Source organism: Euprymna scolopes, chromosome 12 (assembly GCF_053919585.1).
Source record: "Euprymna scolopes isolate OS-2025 chromosome 12, ASM5391958v1, whole genome shotgun sequence".
Lineage (NCBI taxonomy): Eukaryota > Metazoa > Mollusca > Cephalopoda > Sepiida > Sepiolidae > Euprymna > Euprymna scolopes.
Window position 1 is genome coordinate 78,804,193 of NC_136493.1, and position 21,052 is coordinate 78,825,244.

At 33.9% G+C, this 21,052-nt stretch overlaps 1 protein-coding gene across 1 annotated transcript in view; it reads right to left on the bottom strand.

The window, feature by feature from the left end:
- Positions 1-385: 385 nt before the first annotated feature.
- The window catches only part of LOC145291072 (zinc finger BED domain-containing protein 5-like), a 64,158-nt gene continuing 43,491 nt past the window's right edge, over positions 386-21,052 (bottom strand). Inside the window, exons 2-3 of the mRNA XM_080136585.1 lie at positions 14,206-14,352; positions 386-870 (exon numbers count right to left, since the gene is read on the bottom strand). Of these exons, the coding sequence (XP_079992711.1) occupies positions 386-870; positions 14,206-14,352 (632 nt within the window). The remainder of the gene's footprint in view (positions 871-14,205; positions 14,353-21,052) is intronic.

Consider the following 21,052-nt stretch of genomic DNA (forward strand, 5'->3'; position numbering starts at 1 on the left):
ATAATAATAATAATAATAATAATAATAATAATAATAATAATAATAATAACCTAAATTAGAGTGATAATAATTCTTGTATTACAATATTACAATGTTTCTTCCATGGTCAAGCCGATGGAGATCAGAGCTGTTCAGGTAATTGAATTCACTGCAGCATTTATGTACACTGGTTAAAATTTTTGATAAACAGCTAAAGTGGAATGTGTAATTAAAAAAAAAAGAGATAAGCATTTTTATTCAGTGAGATCCCTGTGGTTGATGTTGCTCGGCGAGTTTATTTATATCTGGTTCCATCGATGTTAATGATAGTCAAAGTCTCCTCTTTTCACAATGTCAAGTCTATTACGAGCTTTTGATAACAGTTGAGAAACAACTAAATCCCGATTCAACAAGATGTTGGAAAAGCAATAACGTAGAGCTGTGTTTTATCCCAGAGCAAAGGGTACTTTGTAGCAACATCATTTGTCTTCCATACATTGTACTTTCCATCTTTGAATTTTGCACGCATAATTTCATCACTTTGTAATTCAATGAGAGACTCTTGCAAAGATATGTCTATATCAGCAACATTAACTTCGAAAGGAATTGAAACCCAAGTCGGTATAACCATCATGAGTAGGTCACTAAACCGAGTTTGCATATCTGCATGCATATTTTCCATATATTCAGCATATAATGCAAGATCTTCATCTTGCAAATCGCTGCTAACAGAGGCCAAACAAGGAAACTGTTCAAATGCACGACGCCTGATATTATTCATATACAACTGAAGTTTCCTCAGAAAAGCAGCAATAGTACTTTTACTAGATATTAGATCAGAATCTTTTCCTTGGGGCTGTTTATTAAGTGAATTCAGTTTTTCAAATATATCTGATAAGAAAAACACATCACATTTATTTGCTAGCAGCTATTTTCCAAGTTGTGTGTTAGCAAGAAAGGAAACAATGCAATGAAACGCTGAAGACAATTCCCCTTTGATAGCCATCTCACCTCTTTATGTAATACAAGCCGCTCGAACTCTTCTCCATTTTGCTTACATAATTCATGAAAAAGGCGGTCTTTAAGAGAATTTGATTTAATATGGTTAACTACTTGTATTACGACAGTAAGAGCATCATGCAGACGTGCACTCATTTTATTTGCAAGTGTTGACGGTGTATCACGCAGTGAATACAAAATACTTGCGGGACAGCTTTTTTTAAATGTGCAATAAAACCTTTGTATCTGCCAGCCATAGAAGGTGCAGCATTAGTAGCACAAGTGATTATATTTTTGAGTGAAATGTTGTTTTCATGGAAATAAGTAACAACTTCAGCAAAAATCGTTTCACCTTTTGTGTCTTGTCACAAGAATTCTAGCAAAAAACATTTCCTCTTAGGGCCCTTCATCACTGTTAAATCTAACATATACTAATAAAATGGCCTCATTATCTATTAAAGTGGATTCATCAAGTTGAAGGGCAAAGTCTTTCACTTGCAAATGGGCTATCAATTGTTTTTCTACATCTTCTGCCATTTCCTCAATGCGTCGTGATACAGAAGAGTTGCTTAAAGGAATGGAATTAGTAATTTCACTGGCATTTTGTTTTATAACTCACGAAATAATAACAGACACTGCTGGTAGAATTACTGTTTCACCAACATTATGGGTTTTTCCTGCCTTTGCTATTATTTTGCTAATTTCATATTTCATGCCAGTAAACCATCACTCATTTTACTCACTTTGTTATTAAAAACTTCAAACAGTGTTTTTCGAGCTTAGAAATCATCACGAAGTTTTTTAAAAGTATTCTTACTGGTTTACCTTTCTCTCCTGTGTGATTCTTTTCTAGATGGATTTTTAGCTTAGAAGGTTTAATGCTATCATTTGAAAGTACATCCATGCATATGAGGCACATTGGTTTGGATTCATTATGTGGTGCTGGAATAAATCCGTAAGACAAATATTCAACGGAGTACTGTCGGTACTTTTTACTTGGAGTAGCCATAGGATGTCTGAAAACACACTCACACACACACACACATACACACACACACACATATATATATATATATATATATATATATATATATATATATATGCATACATACATACGTACATACGTACGTACATACATACATACATACATACATGTATATATTATATATATATGCAGCTGGTAATACAATTACTGCAGTTCATAATATTTAACTATATATATTGCTATTCATTTTTATAAAATTTTCGACAAATAAAACACATGTTTAAAAACAGAGGGCAAGGTAAATGTTTGAGGTAAACCTGGTAAATAGAAATATTATAGTTAAAATAACTTGAATGATTGAAAAAAAAACTTTACAAAATTACAGTAGAAATTAAATTTTTAATAATAAAAACTATTCTGAGTTGGTTTTCTTCATGAACCACCAAAACATCGTTGTGGGCCCCCATTTTGTTATGTTTTGCTTGTGGACCCTCAGAAATATTCCATGGACCCCTAGGGTCCATGTGGATCCCGGTTGAGAACCTCTGATCTAGAGGAAGTCTCGAAATAAAGGCGAAACGTTGATGAACACATAACTCGGCTTGTTTTTTTTTATTTCTCTCTCTCTCTCTCTCTCTCTCTCTCTCTCTCTCTATATATATATATATATATATATATATATATATATATATATATATATATATATATATATATATATATATATATCATTGGTTTATTTTACTTGTTTAGACATCAAACTTTTGTATTATTGATTGCGTAATGCAAAACCTATTGCAAACGATTAATTTAAAATGTATTTTTAACTCTGCATGTTAACATCACGTCTTTTGAGATCACGCAAGATGAAATCTAGAGAATCAAGTTCTATTGTATGTGACATTGTACATTCATCCCGAACGATCATGGGAAGACTTTATGAACATTTTTAGAGAAATTTGATCCTCTTTCTATTTGGTAAACCGGATCTGCATCCTTTATTTAGGTTAATGGCAATTAAAATGTGCTGTTTTATCACTATGAATAAGAGTATCTCCGGGTACATTAAAAAAAATAAGGCAACCTTGTTTGTTTTCTACATTACGTATAAAGCATAATGTAAAATACATTCATCTATTCATTATTTAATTGTGCGATATTATCCCAATCAATTGATGCATGCTGTTGCTGTTGATAACCAATTTCACGCGTCCATGCAGTAATCATCTAATGTGTATTAGACCTATCAGGTAAAGGAAAGATCAGTTTTTCCCATCCATTTTCTAAATCATATCGTCAATATAAACCAGCGCCATATTGATGATGTCATCTGTAAATATTATACGAAGCTTACGAATTTGATTCTGTTCACTAAATAAGATTTTTTCTTTTTCAATTTTCTTGCTTTTGTTTTTACTGAGGATGAAGCATCCTAACGGGTGCCAGATATTCGCCTGTTATTTCAAGAACTCCAACCCAGAGATGTGTTTTTTTTTAATCCAACCGTTTCTTTTTAAGCACAATTGTTTGTACCTCCCTTGCACTTGATTCAGCGGGTATATTTACTAGTATATCTTGAAATTCACTTTCATGGGTACTATGACTATAATGATGGAGATTTCTCTAAGATTCCAGTTTCTTTTGATGTCGTACATAAGACTTTAGTATTTTGTCATCTTCCTATCAGCTATATTTAAACGAGTATCATTAGACTTGAACTAGGGTTGATATTTTCTTCGTTTTGCCTCATATTACTATGTCAGGTTTATATTTTCTATGTATATATCTGTATCTGTAGGAAATGCATAATCATAGTGGATGTTGTATGATTTATTTCTAGCTGTTCTCTCTGGCATAAGTTCCCAGGACTTACTGATACAATGAATATTCAACTTTTTACAGATGATCCAGTGGAGATGTTTACATACTCTATTGTGTTGCTTTGTACAGTAGTTATCTCCGAGTAGAGATTTATAAATGAATGTAAGGTGGCTCACACTCTCTATTTCTGAGTGATAGAACATGCATTAGTTGTTGTTGCTGATATAGTTGTGGAACACGAGAAATCGGTTATTTATCTGTCTGTCGATCTATCTATCTCGATCCATTTATCTATCTAACTGGCGAAATAAACAAGAGATGAGAGGTGAGGCTATGTTTTGATAAAAGTTGTCAAAACATTATTGAGGTATAAAATGGACAAGTTGCACCGGAAGTTCTAAAAATAGCTGACCAGAAGGACGTGGTTGTCACCTGATCAGGTTAGCTGGACGTAGAGTTGAATTTGGAATTTGGACGTAAAGAAGAGCTGACGGGTTAACGGTCGTCTCCCCCTATTGGGAGGGAAATCACGTGTCTCCAAATTGGAGATTAAAATTAACCAAAAGCAAAGATACTCACTTTCCATTCTTCTGCGTTCGACACCTACAAATTGAATTTAAAAACTCTATATAAAACAAGCCATCGTTTTGGAGTGAAATGCATTCGTCCACAAGTTTCCAGCTTCCCTTTAAAAACAGATGAATTCAAGGTAGTCCACAAGATCAACGACGCAGTTGATAAGGTATGTCGAATACATGTATGACACACACACACACACACACACACACACACACACACACACACCTGCATAACACTTAGACGATCACAAATAGGGCACAAAGATAACTTGGATTCAGATAGTGAAGAACCACTAGATAGAGAATAGTGACACGTACACGCACACAAACCTCGGTTATACAACACTGAGACTGCTCATTTTCTTACAATAATTATCAATCCTTGTTCATTGCCAACTATCATCAATGTCCTTTAATAATAGTGGAAATCGTAGGTGAGAAATCTGATTTTTAGCTTTCCTTATCTATATATTGTTTGAATAATTCATTCAAAAATATTTTGTTGGTTAGCCCATACTTGTAGTTTTCTGTAATAGGATGGCTTGGTGTATTTTTGGAAGCTCTTTTGGGCTATTTCCGTGAAATGCTTGTCTGCTATTTCTGTCTCATTTGTAAAACAGTCTGGTTCAAAATGTTTCAGTTTTGTGATAGAGTTAGCTCTACTAACACTAGTTTCTGGATGTTCTGGTGGTACTATTAAGTTTTGAGTTCTGGGATTTAATCAAGTATTGGCCGGTACTCATAATAGTGGTTAGATGTTGATGGTCACATATCCCTTGCTCCTCTTGGTAGATACATCCTTGGTAGACACATGCTTCTCTGCATTACTTTATATACTGTCAATGTTTTTTCTTGTTTTGGTGTCTAGCCTGTAAAGTTCCTTTTGTGACAAGTCAATAATGTCAAAACTGTATGTTACTTCTACCATGGCAAGTTGGTTAATGGCGGTTATTTGTTTTTGTTTATGTTTTCTTACGTAGCGTACTTATTCTCTGTCGTTTTGTCAATCATTTTGGCGTGTCGAATTAAATGGTTTTCTATTATGCCAATGTATTGTTCCAGCACTTCTAGCTCTTTCATGTCAGTCTCTTCATCTAATTATGTTTTCCGTTGCGGTCTCTGAGGGAGCACTTTGTACATTTGTCCAGATCAAACTTCATTTGAATACATTTGGAGAATGTATCTATAACTTTCAAGAAACGACTTAAACCAAATTAATATACAATTTCAGATTATCCACGAAAAGTAGGCGATTGACTCCTATGCTTTAGTCTTGTTGGCGGTTCTAGTTCAGGTTGTAGGCACTCCGGCTTTTATTCAGTAGCTTACTCGGTGGATCTATCTGGTTTCAGAAAGAAAATCGTCAATTTCGGTTGCTGGTAAGTTTTAGTTTAGTATTAGTGTTCACGCTCCTTCAGTCTTTGACAGACTATGGATAGCCACGTAGGGGAGTCTGCGCGTGAAATTTTTGTGGCAGGAGGTGCGCAATCTCCAACCACACTTCTCCTGAGACGACATTGTCGAATATCAGTGGCAAGTGAAGTATATGTACAGGACGACTGGAAACAAATGCCGAGATAAGCGGAGAGCACATGTAGCGCCTAGAATTCCCAAATGGTCAGCCATCTGGTATTAGCCAGGCTCAACGTTGCTTAACTTCGGTGATCTGACGAGAACCGGTGTGTCAACGCGATTATACTATGCATAGTATTAGTGTTAGGTTACATGTGTCTACAGTATTTCTATGACTACCTCCTATTTCTTTAGATGAAAGCTTTTACTACTTAAGAAAAGGTTTCCCTTTTATCTGTATTTATTTAAGTTTTAATTTATTTTTAAAGCATTCCTCCAATAATTTCTTGTGCGAAAAAAAATTATTTTCAATACGTTATGCTATTGTATAAGAAACAACGCCCCCCCCCCCAAAAAAAAAAACGAAAACTAAAAGCGTATCAAATATAGAATAATCCCGAAGTATGTTTTTTTAAATTTCGTATAAGTATAAATCCTTATAGAATAAGGATTTTTTTTATCATTCCTTTGCAAAGCCGGATTTTCCACAAATAATACTGACAAAAAAAAATAAGTTTAGTTTTTAATCAATGTTTTCGGTTTATAAACAATGTTCACTGAATGGTTCGAAAATACATTTAAGATAGTTTGTATTGAAAATATAGTTTTAATAACGTAGAGAATTTGCTAATGAAATTAGTTTTATTAAGCTCAAAAAAATGATTTTAAACTAAGGCAATTTTCATCTTGTTTAAATAAATAATTTCTTGATTGTTTGAAAATTATTGATATTGAAAGTGTTGGTTTAATAAATGATCAAATACAGAATAATGCCGAATAAATTATTTCTTTCTAAGAAGGCCACCTTGTAGACTGAGGCATTGTTTTGAGAATCGGATTTTCCAAACACGAACAAAGGACTTTTGTGTGAGTGTGAAAATATATTTTTAGGGATACAGAGTTTTTATATTCGCTTAATATTAGTCATCAGTAGACATCTAACCAATTAAAAACATTAGTGAAAAAATGCGATATTTTTCGAGCGTCAAAAATGTGCTTACATGTGAAAGCAAATAATCCGTTAGACTGTCTACGAAATATATAAGCGTTAAACAGTTTTACTTGTCAAATATTCTTATAATCTAATCCGATATATTTAGGTGATTTAAACGAAATTCACTTCTATTAACAAAGGTTCTGGTGTTTGGGGGAACATTTCATGTAGATATCAATAAGTTAGTAAAAATCGAAGTAATTTTCTCTTTATGACTTTTGGGAGAAGGGTATATAATCCGAATAAATATAGGAGATACTAAAAGAAGAATAAATGCATACATAATTTCTGGAAACGCGCATGAGTTAGGGTTAGGGTTAGGGTTAGGCTAATTGGGTAGCGAAACGGATTAGTATATGAATGTTTTTGTTATCTTCCTATTTATTATATCTGAATACAGACGGGAAAACGACTTTACTTTATATATACATGTGTGTGTGTGTGTGTGTGTGTGTGTGTGTGTGTGTGTGTGTGTGTGTGTGTGTGTGTGTGTGTGTGTGTGTGTGTTCACATCCGGTAGAGGGGGTTACATTGGTAGGTTGGATGCATGAATTTCAGCCTTTTATATCAAGTGGAATTTTATTATCAGTAGTTAATTAATTACATGTACCCAGCGTCCTCCTTACTCATCTGCAACACATCCAATACTGAGTTTATTCTCATTAACTCTAAACTAATAGACATTTGTTTACTTACAATGTGATGATTTTAAATATTCATTTTAAATATTAAATGACGTGATTTTAATTTGATTTTCGTGTATATCCATAATCATTGATTGGATTCAAGATGGGATTGACGCCATTTGTGAAACTATAGAAATTTCTAAAAGTTAACAACGGGTCAATTAATAAATATTCCCCGCAAATTTAAATTTCTTTTAAGGAGTTTTAAGGAACGTAATATTGAAACAATCTATCATTTAGCATTCGAATATTTCAGATTTGCTTTAAATTGTATCCAAATTACAAATTAAGAAAGATTCTTTTAATTCCAATTTCTTCTTAAAATCATTAAAGCTTAAACTTAAAATCTTTTTTAAATAGGAATCACCACTTATCAAGGCCCGGAGGCCACTCGAGGATAAGGGTTAATGGGTATGCATTAGTCAGTGTGATTATATCGTAGTAAACATAAGTAATGGGAATTTTGTGGATTGGATTACTTAGGGGGTCGGTTCACCAAGAACTTGTTTACGTTGGACTTGAAGACAATCATATTGTAGTTAGCTGGAAAGCAGTCAATTGGAAGAGAATTCCACAGATACATTTTCTATAATGAAAATCATGAAATGTTTTTTGTTAAAAATCGAAATATGGTTATTTTTTAACCAGGTTTATGTTTTACTATCGGCAATAAATTCGTCCCTTTTTATAGGTCACCTGCCGCTGTCCGGAATTTAATCAACGTTTAACGGCCAATCTTAGCATATTTATCCGGCCTTACTCAGGGTTTTAGGGAATTTTAACCTCCCATATGGGGAGCAGTATCGCTCCTCTAGACGGTCACGTCATATATATATATATATATATATATATATATATATATATAACAAAAAAGCCTATAGCTCTTTAAAAACGCTAAGGTGGCGAAATAATTAAATAACAACGTTTTGAAGCAGTTAGTGTCGCTAAAAATAGCAAGAACAAATCTATATATAATATTCCAAGGTCCAAATATTTATTTTTCTTGCTAAACAATTCTTTCAGCATGTCAAAACTTATGTACATTTTTACAGATCTGTTTCGTTACGCAGAAACAATCAATTATTATTATGTTAATATCGAATATTTTTGTGCGTAAACTACTCAGAAAAATAGAATTTTTGTTTCAAAAGAAATATACGATGCTAGGTCTTCTATAGAATTCCTTTTTCCGACATTATATTGGCATGCATGTTTCTTTCTAAGCAAAAAATCTATATTTTTCTGAGGAGTTTACGCACGAAAAGATTCGATATTGGCGTAACAATAAATTATTGTTTCTGCGTAAAAAAACAGATCTGTGAAAAATGTACCGAAGTTTTGACATGCTGAAAGAATTGTTTGGTAAGACAAATAAACATTTGGAACTTAGAATGTATACTGTTATTATTTTATATATAATCTGCTGTTGTATTTAACTAATATTGAGCTTCTAAACTAAAAGGGTTGGTATACACAAAGGCTGAAATATATTTGAAAAAATACATATTTTACCGAACAAATATATATGTGTGTGTGTGTACTAGCAGAGAGATCCGGCGTTGCCTGGGATTGAATGAGGATTAACGAATGTTCCACACTGCCAATACTTTTATTGTGATCGAAATCTGTTAAATCGTCTATTTTTCTATCTAATCGACTGATTGCCTGCTCTAATCGGAGACATACTGCGGTGTACCGAGAGGAAGTTTCACATGTCACCTCGTAATAACTTAGTCAACAATACATTGTAGTCTACATTGCACTGTAAAGAATCTACCGTTGATTTTACAAAATTATTTTATATGATGGCTTGAATTGTAGTTTAAAATGCAAAAGTCAAGTATCATGGTTCAGTTGCAATAAAAACAGAAACAATCATTTTGAACGCGCCCCTCTTCCTCTCTTATCAAATAACCTACTGTTGATTTTATACGCTGGCCTTTCTGTTTGTGCGGTGATAAAACTTAAATAAACTTGTGATGTTAGGCTTTAATCGAATTTATATTTGTTGTGTAACGGGGTACATATTGAGACAACGTATCAGAAAGTATATCCAGAACGTATATATTGGAGGACGAGACATTTATGTGACACTGTTACATAGCGATGAGACGTTGCTTGTATAACGGCGTAAACGGCACCAACGGTGGCTATAATTCTATTTGTGCATATTATTAATACGGACTGCGAGAGAGATTTATACAGTCTTTTAACTCATCAGAGGGGGGGGTCATTATTTATGATGGTGGTTGGAACACATTATACTTGGAGGGAGTTATTAAAGTTCATTTACGGATGATAGACAAAAGCACATTTACCTTTCAGTTGTAATAATGACGACGAAGACAAGTTTACAAATATATGATGAGCCTTTTATTCATACCAGCTGGTGACGATGATGGTCAGATATTCAAGCTTTAACGATTACATTGTTGTGTCTTCCCCTCTTCGCTTCAAGAGGGTTTCAGCTAACTCGACTTGACCCTCGTCGGCTCTGCCTGGGTCTCTCACTAAGTCGCTCTCCGACCCTCTGGTACTGTCTCGAACTCATCTCAATATATTGGAAATTCCCTTCTTTACTACGTCAGAGGCGTGCTTCGAAACGTGAAATTCATTCATGTGGATTTCATCTATGTATGTCCAAACACGCTTTTGGCCAACAAAGAAATTCCTAAATGAATTGTTTCATTTATAATCTATTTATTTCATCATTATTTCTAAACTGCATAGTTCATATCTAACTCTGACATAAGTAATATTTAGCTATTTCCAAGAGCAATGGCAATCATTCTACATTTCTAGGATTTTAATATGCATTCTTTTTTAACTTTTCTTGTTGGGTTCAATTTTAACCTTTTCTAAATATCATTTTCAAAATTATCTATTTAATTATTAGGGTCTATCCCTTTTTACATAACATATTGAAAACTTGTGATGTTAGGCGTTAATAGAATCTATACCGAAAGCATTTCAATACAAAACCTATCTAAGAAAACTCCCAGTCATATAAAGTACATTTGTGTGAAATTAAAAAAAAAATAATCAGCCTAGCCGTTCCGGAGTCCATGGGGAACTAACCCAGACACCCACAGAGACACACACACAGACACACACACAGACACACACAGACACACACAGACACAGACACAGACACACATGCAGACACATATGCAGGCAAAATACCTTTATATATAAGTGGAGATATATATTTCACTATTTGAATGTGGAATCGATTGCTTTTGATCCAGTTTGAGAATACAATACAAATGAGAAGTGGGTTTTTTTTTCATGTGAACCATCAAATTTTTGTCTTTATGTTAAACGTTTGTGATCGGATTCAAATACGACACTGATATAGTGGACACAGCTGACATATCTGTTTGCAGCAAAGTGATTTTCACTGACATAATAGTGGCATTCATAGTCACAATTAATGTCAATATTCATTACCGTTTAAAACTTTTTCGGAATCGTTTGTGAACAATTACACACATTCGCTTTTATTTATTTATTTATTTATTTATTTATTCAACGTTGTCCTATTTATGCTTCTATAGACTATGAGTGTTTCATCATTTTTAACATTATTGTTCCGGCTTCTTACGTGCCAACAAACGAGTATAGCAACTAGTATAATTATAAATAGCCTTTGGTCAGGAACGGGATTGATTAAAACAACGCCTACTTCAATCAGTTTCACTTTTTTGTTGCTTTTCTTCTTCTTTATCTTCTTCATCTTCCTTTTCCTCTTTCGTAAGTCGTTTTGTTTGTTTGTTTGTTTGTTTGCTTGATTGATTGTCTAAATAAAAAAGAGTTTATTGGCTGCGAATAAAGAAAGGCGGTGGTCGAAAGAGACATTACTTTGGGTAGAATAATGGAGAAAGAGGAAGAAAGAGATAGAGACACGAGAAAGAAGAGAAGAAAAGGGGAACGTTGTGACCTCGTAGACAAAAAGGAAGTAAATGATATTGAATAACAATCGCAATCAAAGAAAAAAGAATACAAGAAGAAATTCATAGAAGGGTGGGGGATGTGAAAAGTGGCGATAATCAGGAATGACGAAAAAAAAAGGCAAGTTCGTGGGAGGTGCCAAAAGCATCGTCTCTATTTCATGGCGTTTATTTACATGCGTTTTATAAGAAGAACAAAATGGCCGCGACGCATGCGCAAACGCACGTGTAGACTTGGCAAAATACGAGTCTCAATGAATGTATTATGTACGGATGAGTCAGCAAAGGCTAGTTTGTTTTTGTTACTATAAGATCAAATGATGGGGGAAATACATCACATTTTCTCGGAAAACGGCGTGTTCGAATGCATATATCCAGTCGAAGATCATTTCTGAGAATGCGAACAGCGTGGGAGGGGTATATTATTGATAACGAAGAATCTATATAATGATAAATTAAGGCAATTTTCGTACGTTATCACCATTGTTTTTATTGTTTTGTTTTGTTTTATCGCGATGACTTTTTTATTTAAAGAATATATAGTTTATCGTTATTTTATCCAAAGATGACTTGGAACCATAGAAATTGTAATAATTAATAAATTAAATTAGGCGGTTGGAACTTTCGCATTATTTATTCAAAAGAAAATATTTAGCGGACAATTATTTTATAGTAGAAAAAAAAAACAGAATATTTTAAAACAATATTTATTATTTTTACAATTTTATAAATAGTTATAATGTTCAATAAATAAAACAGAGACATGTTTGTTTTATTTATTTAAAGAATTGATTGGTTGGTTGGTTGTTTTTGTTTTACGGCATATCAACCCTTTTCGGGTTATTTAATGCCAAATCCAAAGATTTTGAAGAATATTTTTTTTAATAGAATATATTTGTTGTTTTCACGTCTGTTTCTATTTAACCCATAGTTGGGACCCTAACAGGTACGACCACTTCGGGTCAGAGTGGACCTGGGAGCAATGGTAATTAAAGGGTGGCTCCACACTCCCCAAAGCCCACAAACTGGGGCCTCACGACTGGATATACTTTAAGGTCATATCCAGGACCCCCATTGAGGGACTTTTACCCTCTGCAGGGGGGGGGGCAGTCGGCGTATTCTAATGCCCCACCGACAGGGCCTATTTATTTAAAGAATATTTAACAGGAAATAGCAATTGCTTTTACGAGAGAGTAAAAGTATTTTTGTTCAAATAATGAGGCCTCAAATCAGTGAAAAGACGGAGTCACGGAAAAGTTGTCAAAAGGAAAGCCCCAAAACGGTGCGTATCTCTCCTGATGATCGACATTATCTGGAATCCGAAATGAAATATCCATAAGTGAAGACAGCCGATAAATATGTTATATAAAAATCTACACAATAAATAGCTCAGAAGAGAAATGTCCCGAAACTATGTGCATTCTCTTCTGATGACCCAACATTATCTATTTTCTTGTGTCCGTTTGGATCCTGCTAGCAATAATATGAGAAAATAGCATTTATATAATAAACAGAACAATTATGAATGCATTCCTGTACGCGTAATTAACTGTTTTATCCAATAATTGTATTTATTACGAAACCACAAATGTCAAGCAAAAGGCGATGCTTTTGAATACTTTAGATAACGATGTATTATTCGTATTATTTGGATTTTTCGAACTACTGTTCTCATCCTAAGTGTTGTTTGCACGTTTCGGTATGTGTAATATCCAATCTGTTTTAGGTTTATCCTGTTGAACCATGGTGTAGTGTATAAAGTACTTGGTAAATTTAGTTGTAAGTTATACGCTTTTAGTAAGAATTTGTAATGTGGGCGACACTCAAAATACAATTGCGAATTACTTAGGACTTCTACCTAGTTATGGGTGACGGAACGAGAGCATTCTACCTCCTTCTGGGTTAAATAAAGAGTTCCGTTCGAAATCCTGTGCAGATTCCCGAGTACGTCAGAAAGATTCCTGAGTTCGACAATATACACCTGGAAAAGGTCGGAGATTGCATCGACTGAAATGTGAAAATAAAACTCAAGGTAAAAAATAGGAGTCCAAATAGTCCAAATAATACGAAATAGCAATGCCATACATAATGTTGTTTTTTCAGATATGAATGATCATGGTCAAAAATCATTGAAGAATAAAAGTTAATGAGAAAACGAGCAATAATTAATGGTATAAACAAAATTTGATTACTAATGGAACAATTTTTAAGAAGTATTTGCAAGCATTATTGTAATTTACTTATGCTTCAATCAACAGGGATGCAATCCCATGGTAATGCGTTCCACATACGAGAATTCCATGCAAATGACCCCGTCTATAGAAATCCCACTTAGCGCTAGGTACACAGAGAAAGAGGTGAAAGTTTTGTTTCGGTTGTAATAGACGAGGGGTTGCTGCGAATGTCTTACAAGGAGGCGACCAGATATTAAAGCTCAGTCGAGCACCTTCCAGAGAGAATCTAGCAAAATCTTTTCTGTGAAAAAGGAACTGAGAAGTGACGAAACTACCACTAGATTTCGAAATCGAGTCTGTACTGCGTAAAGACAGGAAAAAATGTCTCGGGCGACATCTCCAGAAATGTGACAACAGTATTCCATTTTACGGCGGTAAAGGGTTAACAAAAAACTGTTTATTTTATTTACCTTCATCCGAGTCACTATTCTGATCGACAATGATCAGATGTGACCTTTTCAATGCAGTAGGACCCGTTCGTTTGCGCTGGTTAATCTTCCATTCGCGGCCGGGGCTTGTTAGTTTCTCTCGCATCAGGGTTGATATGCGGTCGCCAGCTAAGGAAAAAGAACAGCAATTCACAAATTCGCCTTCAAGTAGGAAGGCAACTCAATGCACAGAGAAAAAAAACAAACTCAGCTTCTTCTAATCTACTGATTAATTTTCAAACAAAAGGTGTGTGTGTGTGTGTGTGTGTGTGTGTGTGTGTGTGTGTGTGTGTGTGTGTACAAATGCTCCTACAGTTCACAAGTATTGAGATCACAAAAGTTGACAATTAGTCTTTAGGCCTTCTCTCTCTCTCTCTCTCTCTCTCTCTCTCTCTCTCTCTCACTCTCTCTCTCTCTCTCTCTTAGTAGTGTGGCATTAGTAATGCGGGCGTCGTGGAGAGGGGGGACGCGATCACTCTCAACTTCTAACTTCGAAATCGAACTCTCGACCGAATGATTCTCACTGTCTTTTTCTCTTACTGACTTTTTTGGCTCTGCACATGATTATAAAGTGCGTGGCGGGGTAATGTGGGGGGGTATTCCCTCAAACTAATCAACTACGACAGTATCACTTCCGCCCTATCTAGACTGATGTCCTTTTAGAATTCCACACAATCGCACCTGCAAAGGTTGCGAGTTGCTTACCAGACCTTCGGCCTTTAAGTGTAAACATTCAGTCTCCAATATATGAATTCACCTTATTTGCACCGGTTCACCGAATATGTTTTCCCTCAACCTTTAAAGTGACATTGTTGTTGTCGAATAAAACCAAGATGAATAAAACACAATCATTTACTATTTTGTTATTTTCTCTTAGCAGGGATTTTTGCTGTCGCCCGGGCGCACCATATTTAATAAAGAGTTAAGTTTGCCCGTTTTTATAGTGAATTTTAAGTTTTCGCTTCCTCCATTGGGAAGCCCAATCGTCCTTTGGATCAATCATGTCGCAGTTAAACACAAGGTCAAATGTGAGTGTGATTAAAGTATTTCTGTGGAACGAACTAGATTCGAACTTAGTCCATTCGTCAATACATCTTTCATTTATACGTCTTTTATTTTAGATCTGAAGTTTAAATCAACTACGAATTGACCGCATCATCGTCGCTGATACACATTGACGAGGTATGATGTGATAATTTGAAACAAACAAGAATAAATAAATTTTAGTTCGATATTCTTTACTCTTTTAAATCACACACAGGGCACATTGCCATTGGGAAAGTACGGGATTACTATTTGAAATCGTGTCTTATAGGGGATTATGGGGAGTTGAGCAGAAAAATGTTTGTTTACATTACATTTAAACTTATGCGTGTAAGTATAATTACGGATACAGAGAAGGAGGTCCAAAATCTATCAGTCCGAGAGAAGAAACTATTAGAGTAGAAGACTTTCCGATATCTAGGAACCTCAGTAGTGAAAGTGTGGAATTTTGCTGCTGGTCGCGTGTATGTAAGTGGGAAGGGTACACGTTTTAAGAGTTCATGAAAACACATGCCATTAAAATATCTGTAAAAAAAGAGAGCAGGGATGCAACATTATATCGATTGGACAAAGGTTGGAACTTGGTCGACAGTCTGGGAACTATTAGGTTGGAGTCTCTTTTATTTATTTATTTATTTATTTATTTATTTTTGGAACTCTGTATAAGACTGAGTGACTTATGGTCGATGCACCAACCCAAATGTGGCAACAATACTCCATGTATGGGCGAGTTGTAGCTCTGTACATGTTTAGAATACCCTCGGGTGTTGGTCATTTTCTAGCACGGTAGAATTTGGTTGACTGGTTCGCTGGGCGAATTGCAAAACTGAAAGTAATTTCATTTTTGTGCTTGATCCTAGATTCTACAAAATCTAAGGTGAAGTATTTTATTTAAATTTGTGATCGCGGTTTCATCTTTCTGTGCGTTCAGTTTAAGGAGCGGCCTTATTGTTGTCAGATCGAATTTTCAAAATAAATGTAAAAAAAAAAACAAAATAAAACAATCCGCGCATAATATTTCAGCTTGCATGTAAGATTTCCTCAAGGGAATCCGAAAGGCGAAAATAATTCTTTAGAGAGAATGAAGTCCAAACGTAAATCCAGTGTAATGTTAATAGTCCGGTTGGAAAGTGTTAAAAGCAGCTGAAATAATGGAAATTGTTTTGTTTTTTTGGTGTTTTTTCGGATAGTTCAGTAGTCCAAAGAATAGTTGATCTCCAGTCGAGTTGGGATCGAGAAATAAAAAGGACAGAAAAAAAAAACAGCATGTCATCTTTCATCGCTGGCTAAAAAGAGTGATTTCAGACTAATTTTTACAAATTAAGATCAGGCTAAAAAAAAAAAGGGAGGTGAGTACGTGAAAGTTTGTATTACTTGAACCGGATATTGTCTAGACAGACCGAAACATTTCTTTTTACAAAGTGTTGCAATTCGATATCAATATTAAAAGGGCGGGAAGTAAAGATAAGAAGTTTTTAAATTTCTTTCTCTGTATGCATCAGCATATATTTTTTATTGTCATTTTCTTATTTTTTTTATATTCTATATAAGTCCCAAAACAATTTGTTTTGCATTATCCTTTTAAAGAATCGATCTTATTCTTATTCTTTTAACCCTCATATATATATATATATATATATATATATATATATATATATATATATATATATATATATATATATATAAATGGGAATTTGAAAACTTTGAAGTGTCGAATATAATGATAAAATCATTTTTATTTACTGATTTTTCTTTTTTGTAAGTCCGATATTTCGCTAATATATAGCCTCATCAGGGTCGAAAGTCCGGTTCGTGAATTTCTTTTTCTTTTTCTTCATTTTGGTGTTATGGCGAAGAGAAGGGAATTTACGTGCCGTTCCGGTGGTTTCAAGTGTATAATGCTCCAGTTTCGAGCGGGATTTAAAGTAAAAATGGTCACACACTTTTTGAAGACACTTATTTTAAAGTAAAATTTAAATGGGAATTTGAAAACTTTGAAGAGTCGAATATAATGATAAAATCATTTTTATTTACTGATTTTTCTTTTTTGTAAGTCCGATATTTCGCTAATATATAGCCTCATCATATATATCATGCTTATATTTCACTAGTTGATTTATTCATCATCATCATCATCATCATCATCATCATCATTATTATTATTATTATTATTATTATTATTGCCATTATAAACGAGTGATATTGGTTCAGGAAATAGGAGCGGGAATAAATAGAATCTGATTCATTAGGCTGACAATTCCTCGCGATAATGAAACGCGGAAAATTATGTACATCTTAACTGGCTTAGACAAATAGGGGAAGAAATAACAAAGAATCTGTTTGGCTAACAAGCAAACTTTACACCACACACACACACACACATACACACACACACACACATATATATATATATATATATATATATATATGTATGTATGTATGTATGTATATATATAGTCGACAAAAAGAAAGTCCGCGCTGTATTTTTTTAAACTGCAAATTTAAGCTAAATTAAATGTAACTGTTTAAACAAACTATACCTCATTTGATTGACCTTTTATTCTTCTATAATTTTAGCTGTTCATATTTGACTTTTAATTGAAATATTCTAGTGTTCACGTCCATTTAAAAAATAACTTCAAATGAGGAGGCAAAAAGAAAGTCCGCACAGTTGAAATTGTTATTTAAATGTAACTTTAGGATATTAATGCAACACAAATACAACAGGAACACAATGAAATATTTAGTAGCATAACCCTTTTGCAATCTTTTGGGAATTCCTTGAATTAGACTGCAGCAATATTCCGGGGAAATGGCATCCCACTTTTCTTTAATTTTTGTTCAAAGACCTTTCAAATTTGAAATTTTATCATTGCATAGCTGTTGCTTGATGTAATGCCATACGTTTTCGACAGGATTGAGGTCTGGAAATTGTGCAGGCCAATGCAAACACGGAATATTATACTCTTCCAGGAACCTCTTGACATTGCCAGCTGTGTGAATGGGAGCATTATCCTGCATGAAGATGGGAGTATCATCCAAATTCCGACCCAAGTACGGTAGAACATGCTCAGTCAACATATTAATGTACGTGGTTGAATTAATTCGACCTTGCAAGCGAACTATAGGCCCTGGACCATTGGTACTAATAATGCCCCACATCAAAACCGAACCTTCACCACCTTGCAGCGTTGAAACTAAGCACCTAGGATTGAATTCTTCGTCTTTCCTCCGACGGACCTAGTGCCTACCATCACTGCCTAGCCTATTGAACTTGTTTTCGTCGCTAAAAAGCACTTTTGACCAATATGAAGAGTCACAACTTTCATTTCATCTGACGAAGGTCAGACGGCGTTTTCTGTTCTTTACAAAAAATCATTGGCTTGCATCTCGCAACACATCTTCGCAAATTCAATTCCTTTAATCTGTTCTTGACAGTAGAAAGACAACACTTTTTAAGAAGATTGCACTGTTGTTGGATTTGGGGAGCCGTTTCAAATCTATTTCTTAGGCTTCGAATCTTGATGGCATTGTCTTCCCTGTTAGAAGTAACTCTAGTACGACCAGGGGCATCACGAACACTGCCAGTGTTTTGGTGCTTTTTCACAGTCTTTCGTACCGTTTTCTCGTCACATTTCAATCTGCGGCCGATTTCTCGATTGGATAAACCAGAAAGGTGGACATTAATGAGCTCTTGACGATCACTAAGGGAAAGTCATTGCATATGGACTAAATATTATGTTGTATAACCTGGAACAACAACACATGATTAGAGATGCTTTGTTGCCTGTTGGTGGATATTTTAAACTGATTTAGGGGTGATAATTTAAGCTGGTTTTAAGCGAATTTGTTGCTGTGAACTTTCTTTTTGCCTCCTAAATTTGAAGTTATTTTTTTAAATTGATATGAACACAAGAAAATTTCAATTAAAAGTCAAATATGAACAGATAAAAATTATAGAGGAATAAAAGGCGAATAAATGAGGCATAGGTTGTTTAAACAGTTACATTTAATTTAGCTTTAATTTGCAGTTTTTGAAAAAATTACAAATGCGGACTTTCTTTCTTTTTGCCGGCACTGTATATATATATATATATATATATATATATATATATATATATATATATATATATATATATATATATATATACTAGCAAAAGTACCCGTCGTTGACTAGGTTCAAAAACAGCGTACAGAAAATAGACTCTGATTTATGAAAGTATGATAGGTTATGAAAAGGAAGGGTTGTAATGAGATAGCTTCGAATTTAGGGTATCAAAACCAAAGCAAAATATGATGAAAGTAAAAATAAAATAGATAAACCCCATAATTTATTATACCATACCTGTTCACATTGAAACACTTATCCCAATATTCTGTAGATCTATATTAAAAAAAAAACTTGTTAAACTTTGTGACATATTTCCATTCTGTAGAGGTCAGGCGCGAAGGCACACCCTATAATTTTATTATACCATATTTCTTCGAAATGAAACATAATTATCAAAGTATACTCACACAGATAGATATGAAAAGTCTTTATTAAAGTTTGTGCCTATTTCCATTCTATGGAGGCCAGGCGCGAACGCAAACCCCACAATTTTATTATACCATCCCTATTTAAGTTAAAACATACTTATCAAAGTATTCTTATGTACATCTATATCAAAAACACTTGTAAACGTTTTTTTTTAATTTTAGATTTTTTATTTCCATACTTTGTGGGCTAAGCGCGAACGCAGACCCCACAATTGTAATGAACCACGGTTCTGCCAGATCAAACATGCCCATTCCTGTGTCTCGATACATCTTCTATCATTATATGTAATCAATTTTTTTTTTAAATAGTCAACCATATAGGAGCCTATTCGTGACCAGACACACACACATACACACACAGACAATATATATATATATATATATATATATATATATATATATATATATATATATATATATAAACGAGCAGTAACATCAGCAATAGTCTGACGAAGGATGAAACGCGGAAATTTCGGTGTGGTTTAATTGCCATATATATTTCAAGCATTCTACCTAGCTCTACTCACGTATTGAGCACTGTTGAAACAAATATTAAAAATAGATGCATAAAATATTACATGGATACAAGAAATAATATATATTTATTTATTTATTTATTCCTGGTTAGATATATCTGAAAGTAAAAACCATTAAATTTCGAAGAGATCATTGATAGTTAAAAAAGCAGGATATTATTTTATTAATCTAAGTAGTCAAAATTACCATAAGTCGCTACAATAAATTTACTGTTTCAGCCTTAAAAAATATGTAAAATTATAATATACTTTTATTCTTACTCGAGGTCAGTCATTTGATGAAAATGAATACTGAGTATGAAAACAAATAGAAAACATAGAAAGAGAAAAATGAAAAAGGAAGAAGAAAAAGTTTTGGAGACTTTTTTTAATTAACATGACGTGTATGATTTTTTTTTTAAGAAATGGGACGCGAGTAAATCAGATACAATGAAGGTGTCGTTCGTTACTTAAATTATGTCAGGAAGCCCACGTGTTATGTGATTGGAAATAATATACGTGCCAATTGAAGGCCAAATATGAAAAGGGGGCTGGAAGAGAGCAAGGCTTTTTCAACTGCCCGCAATCTGTCTATGATTTTATGCACATATCTCGCTGAATGTTTTATGGTCGCTTTTGTTAAAGATAACCTTGGTTAAATTTGTTGATAAAAACTTTCTTTGAAATAAAAATAAATATTTAATTAAGAAATATTACAAATTTTTATATGA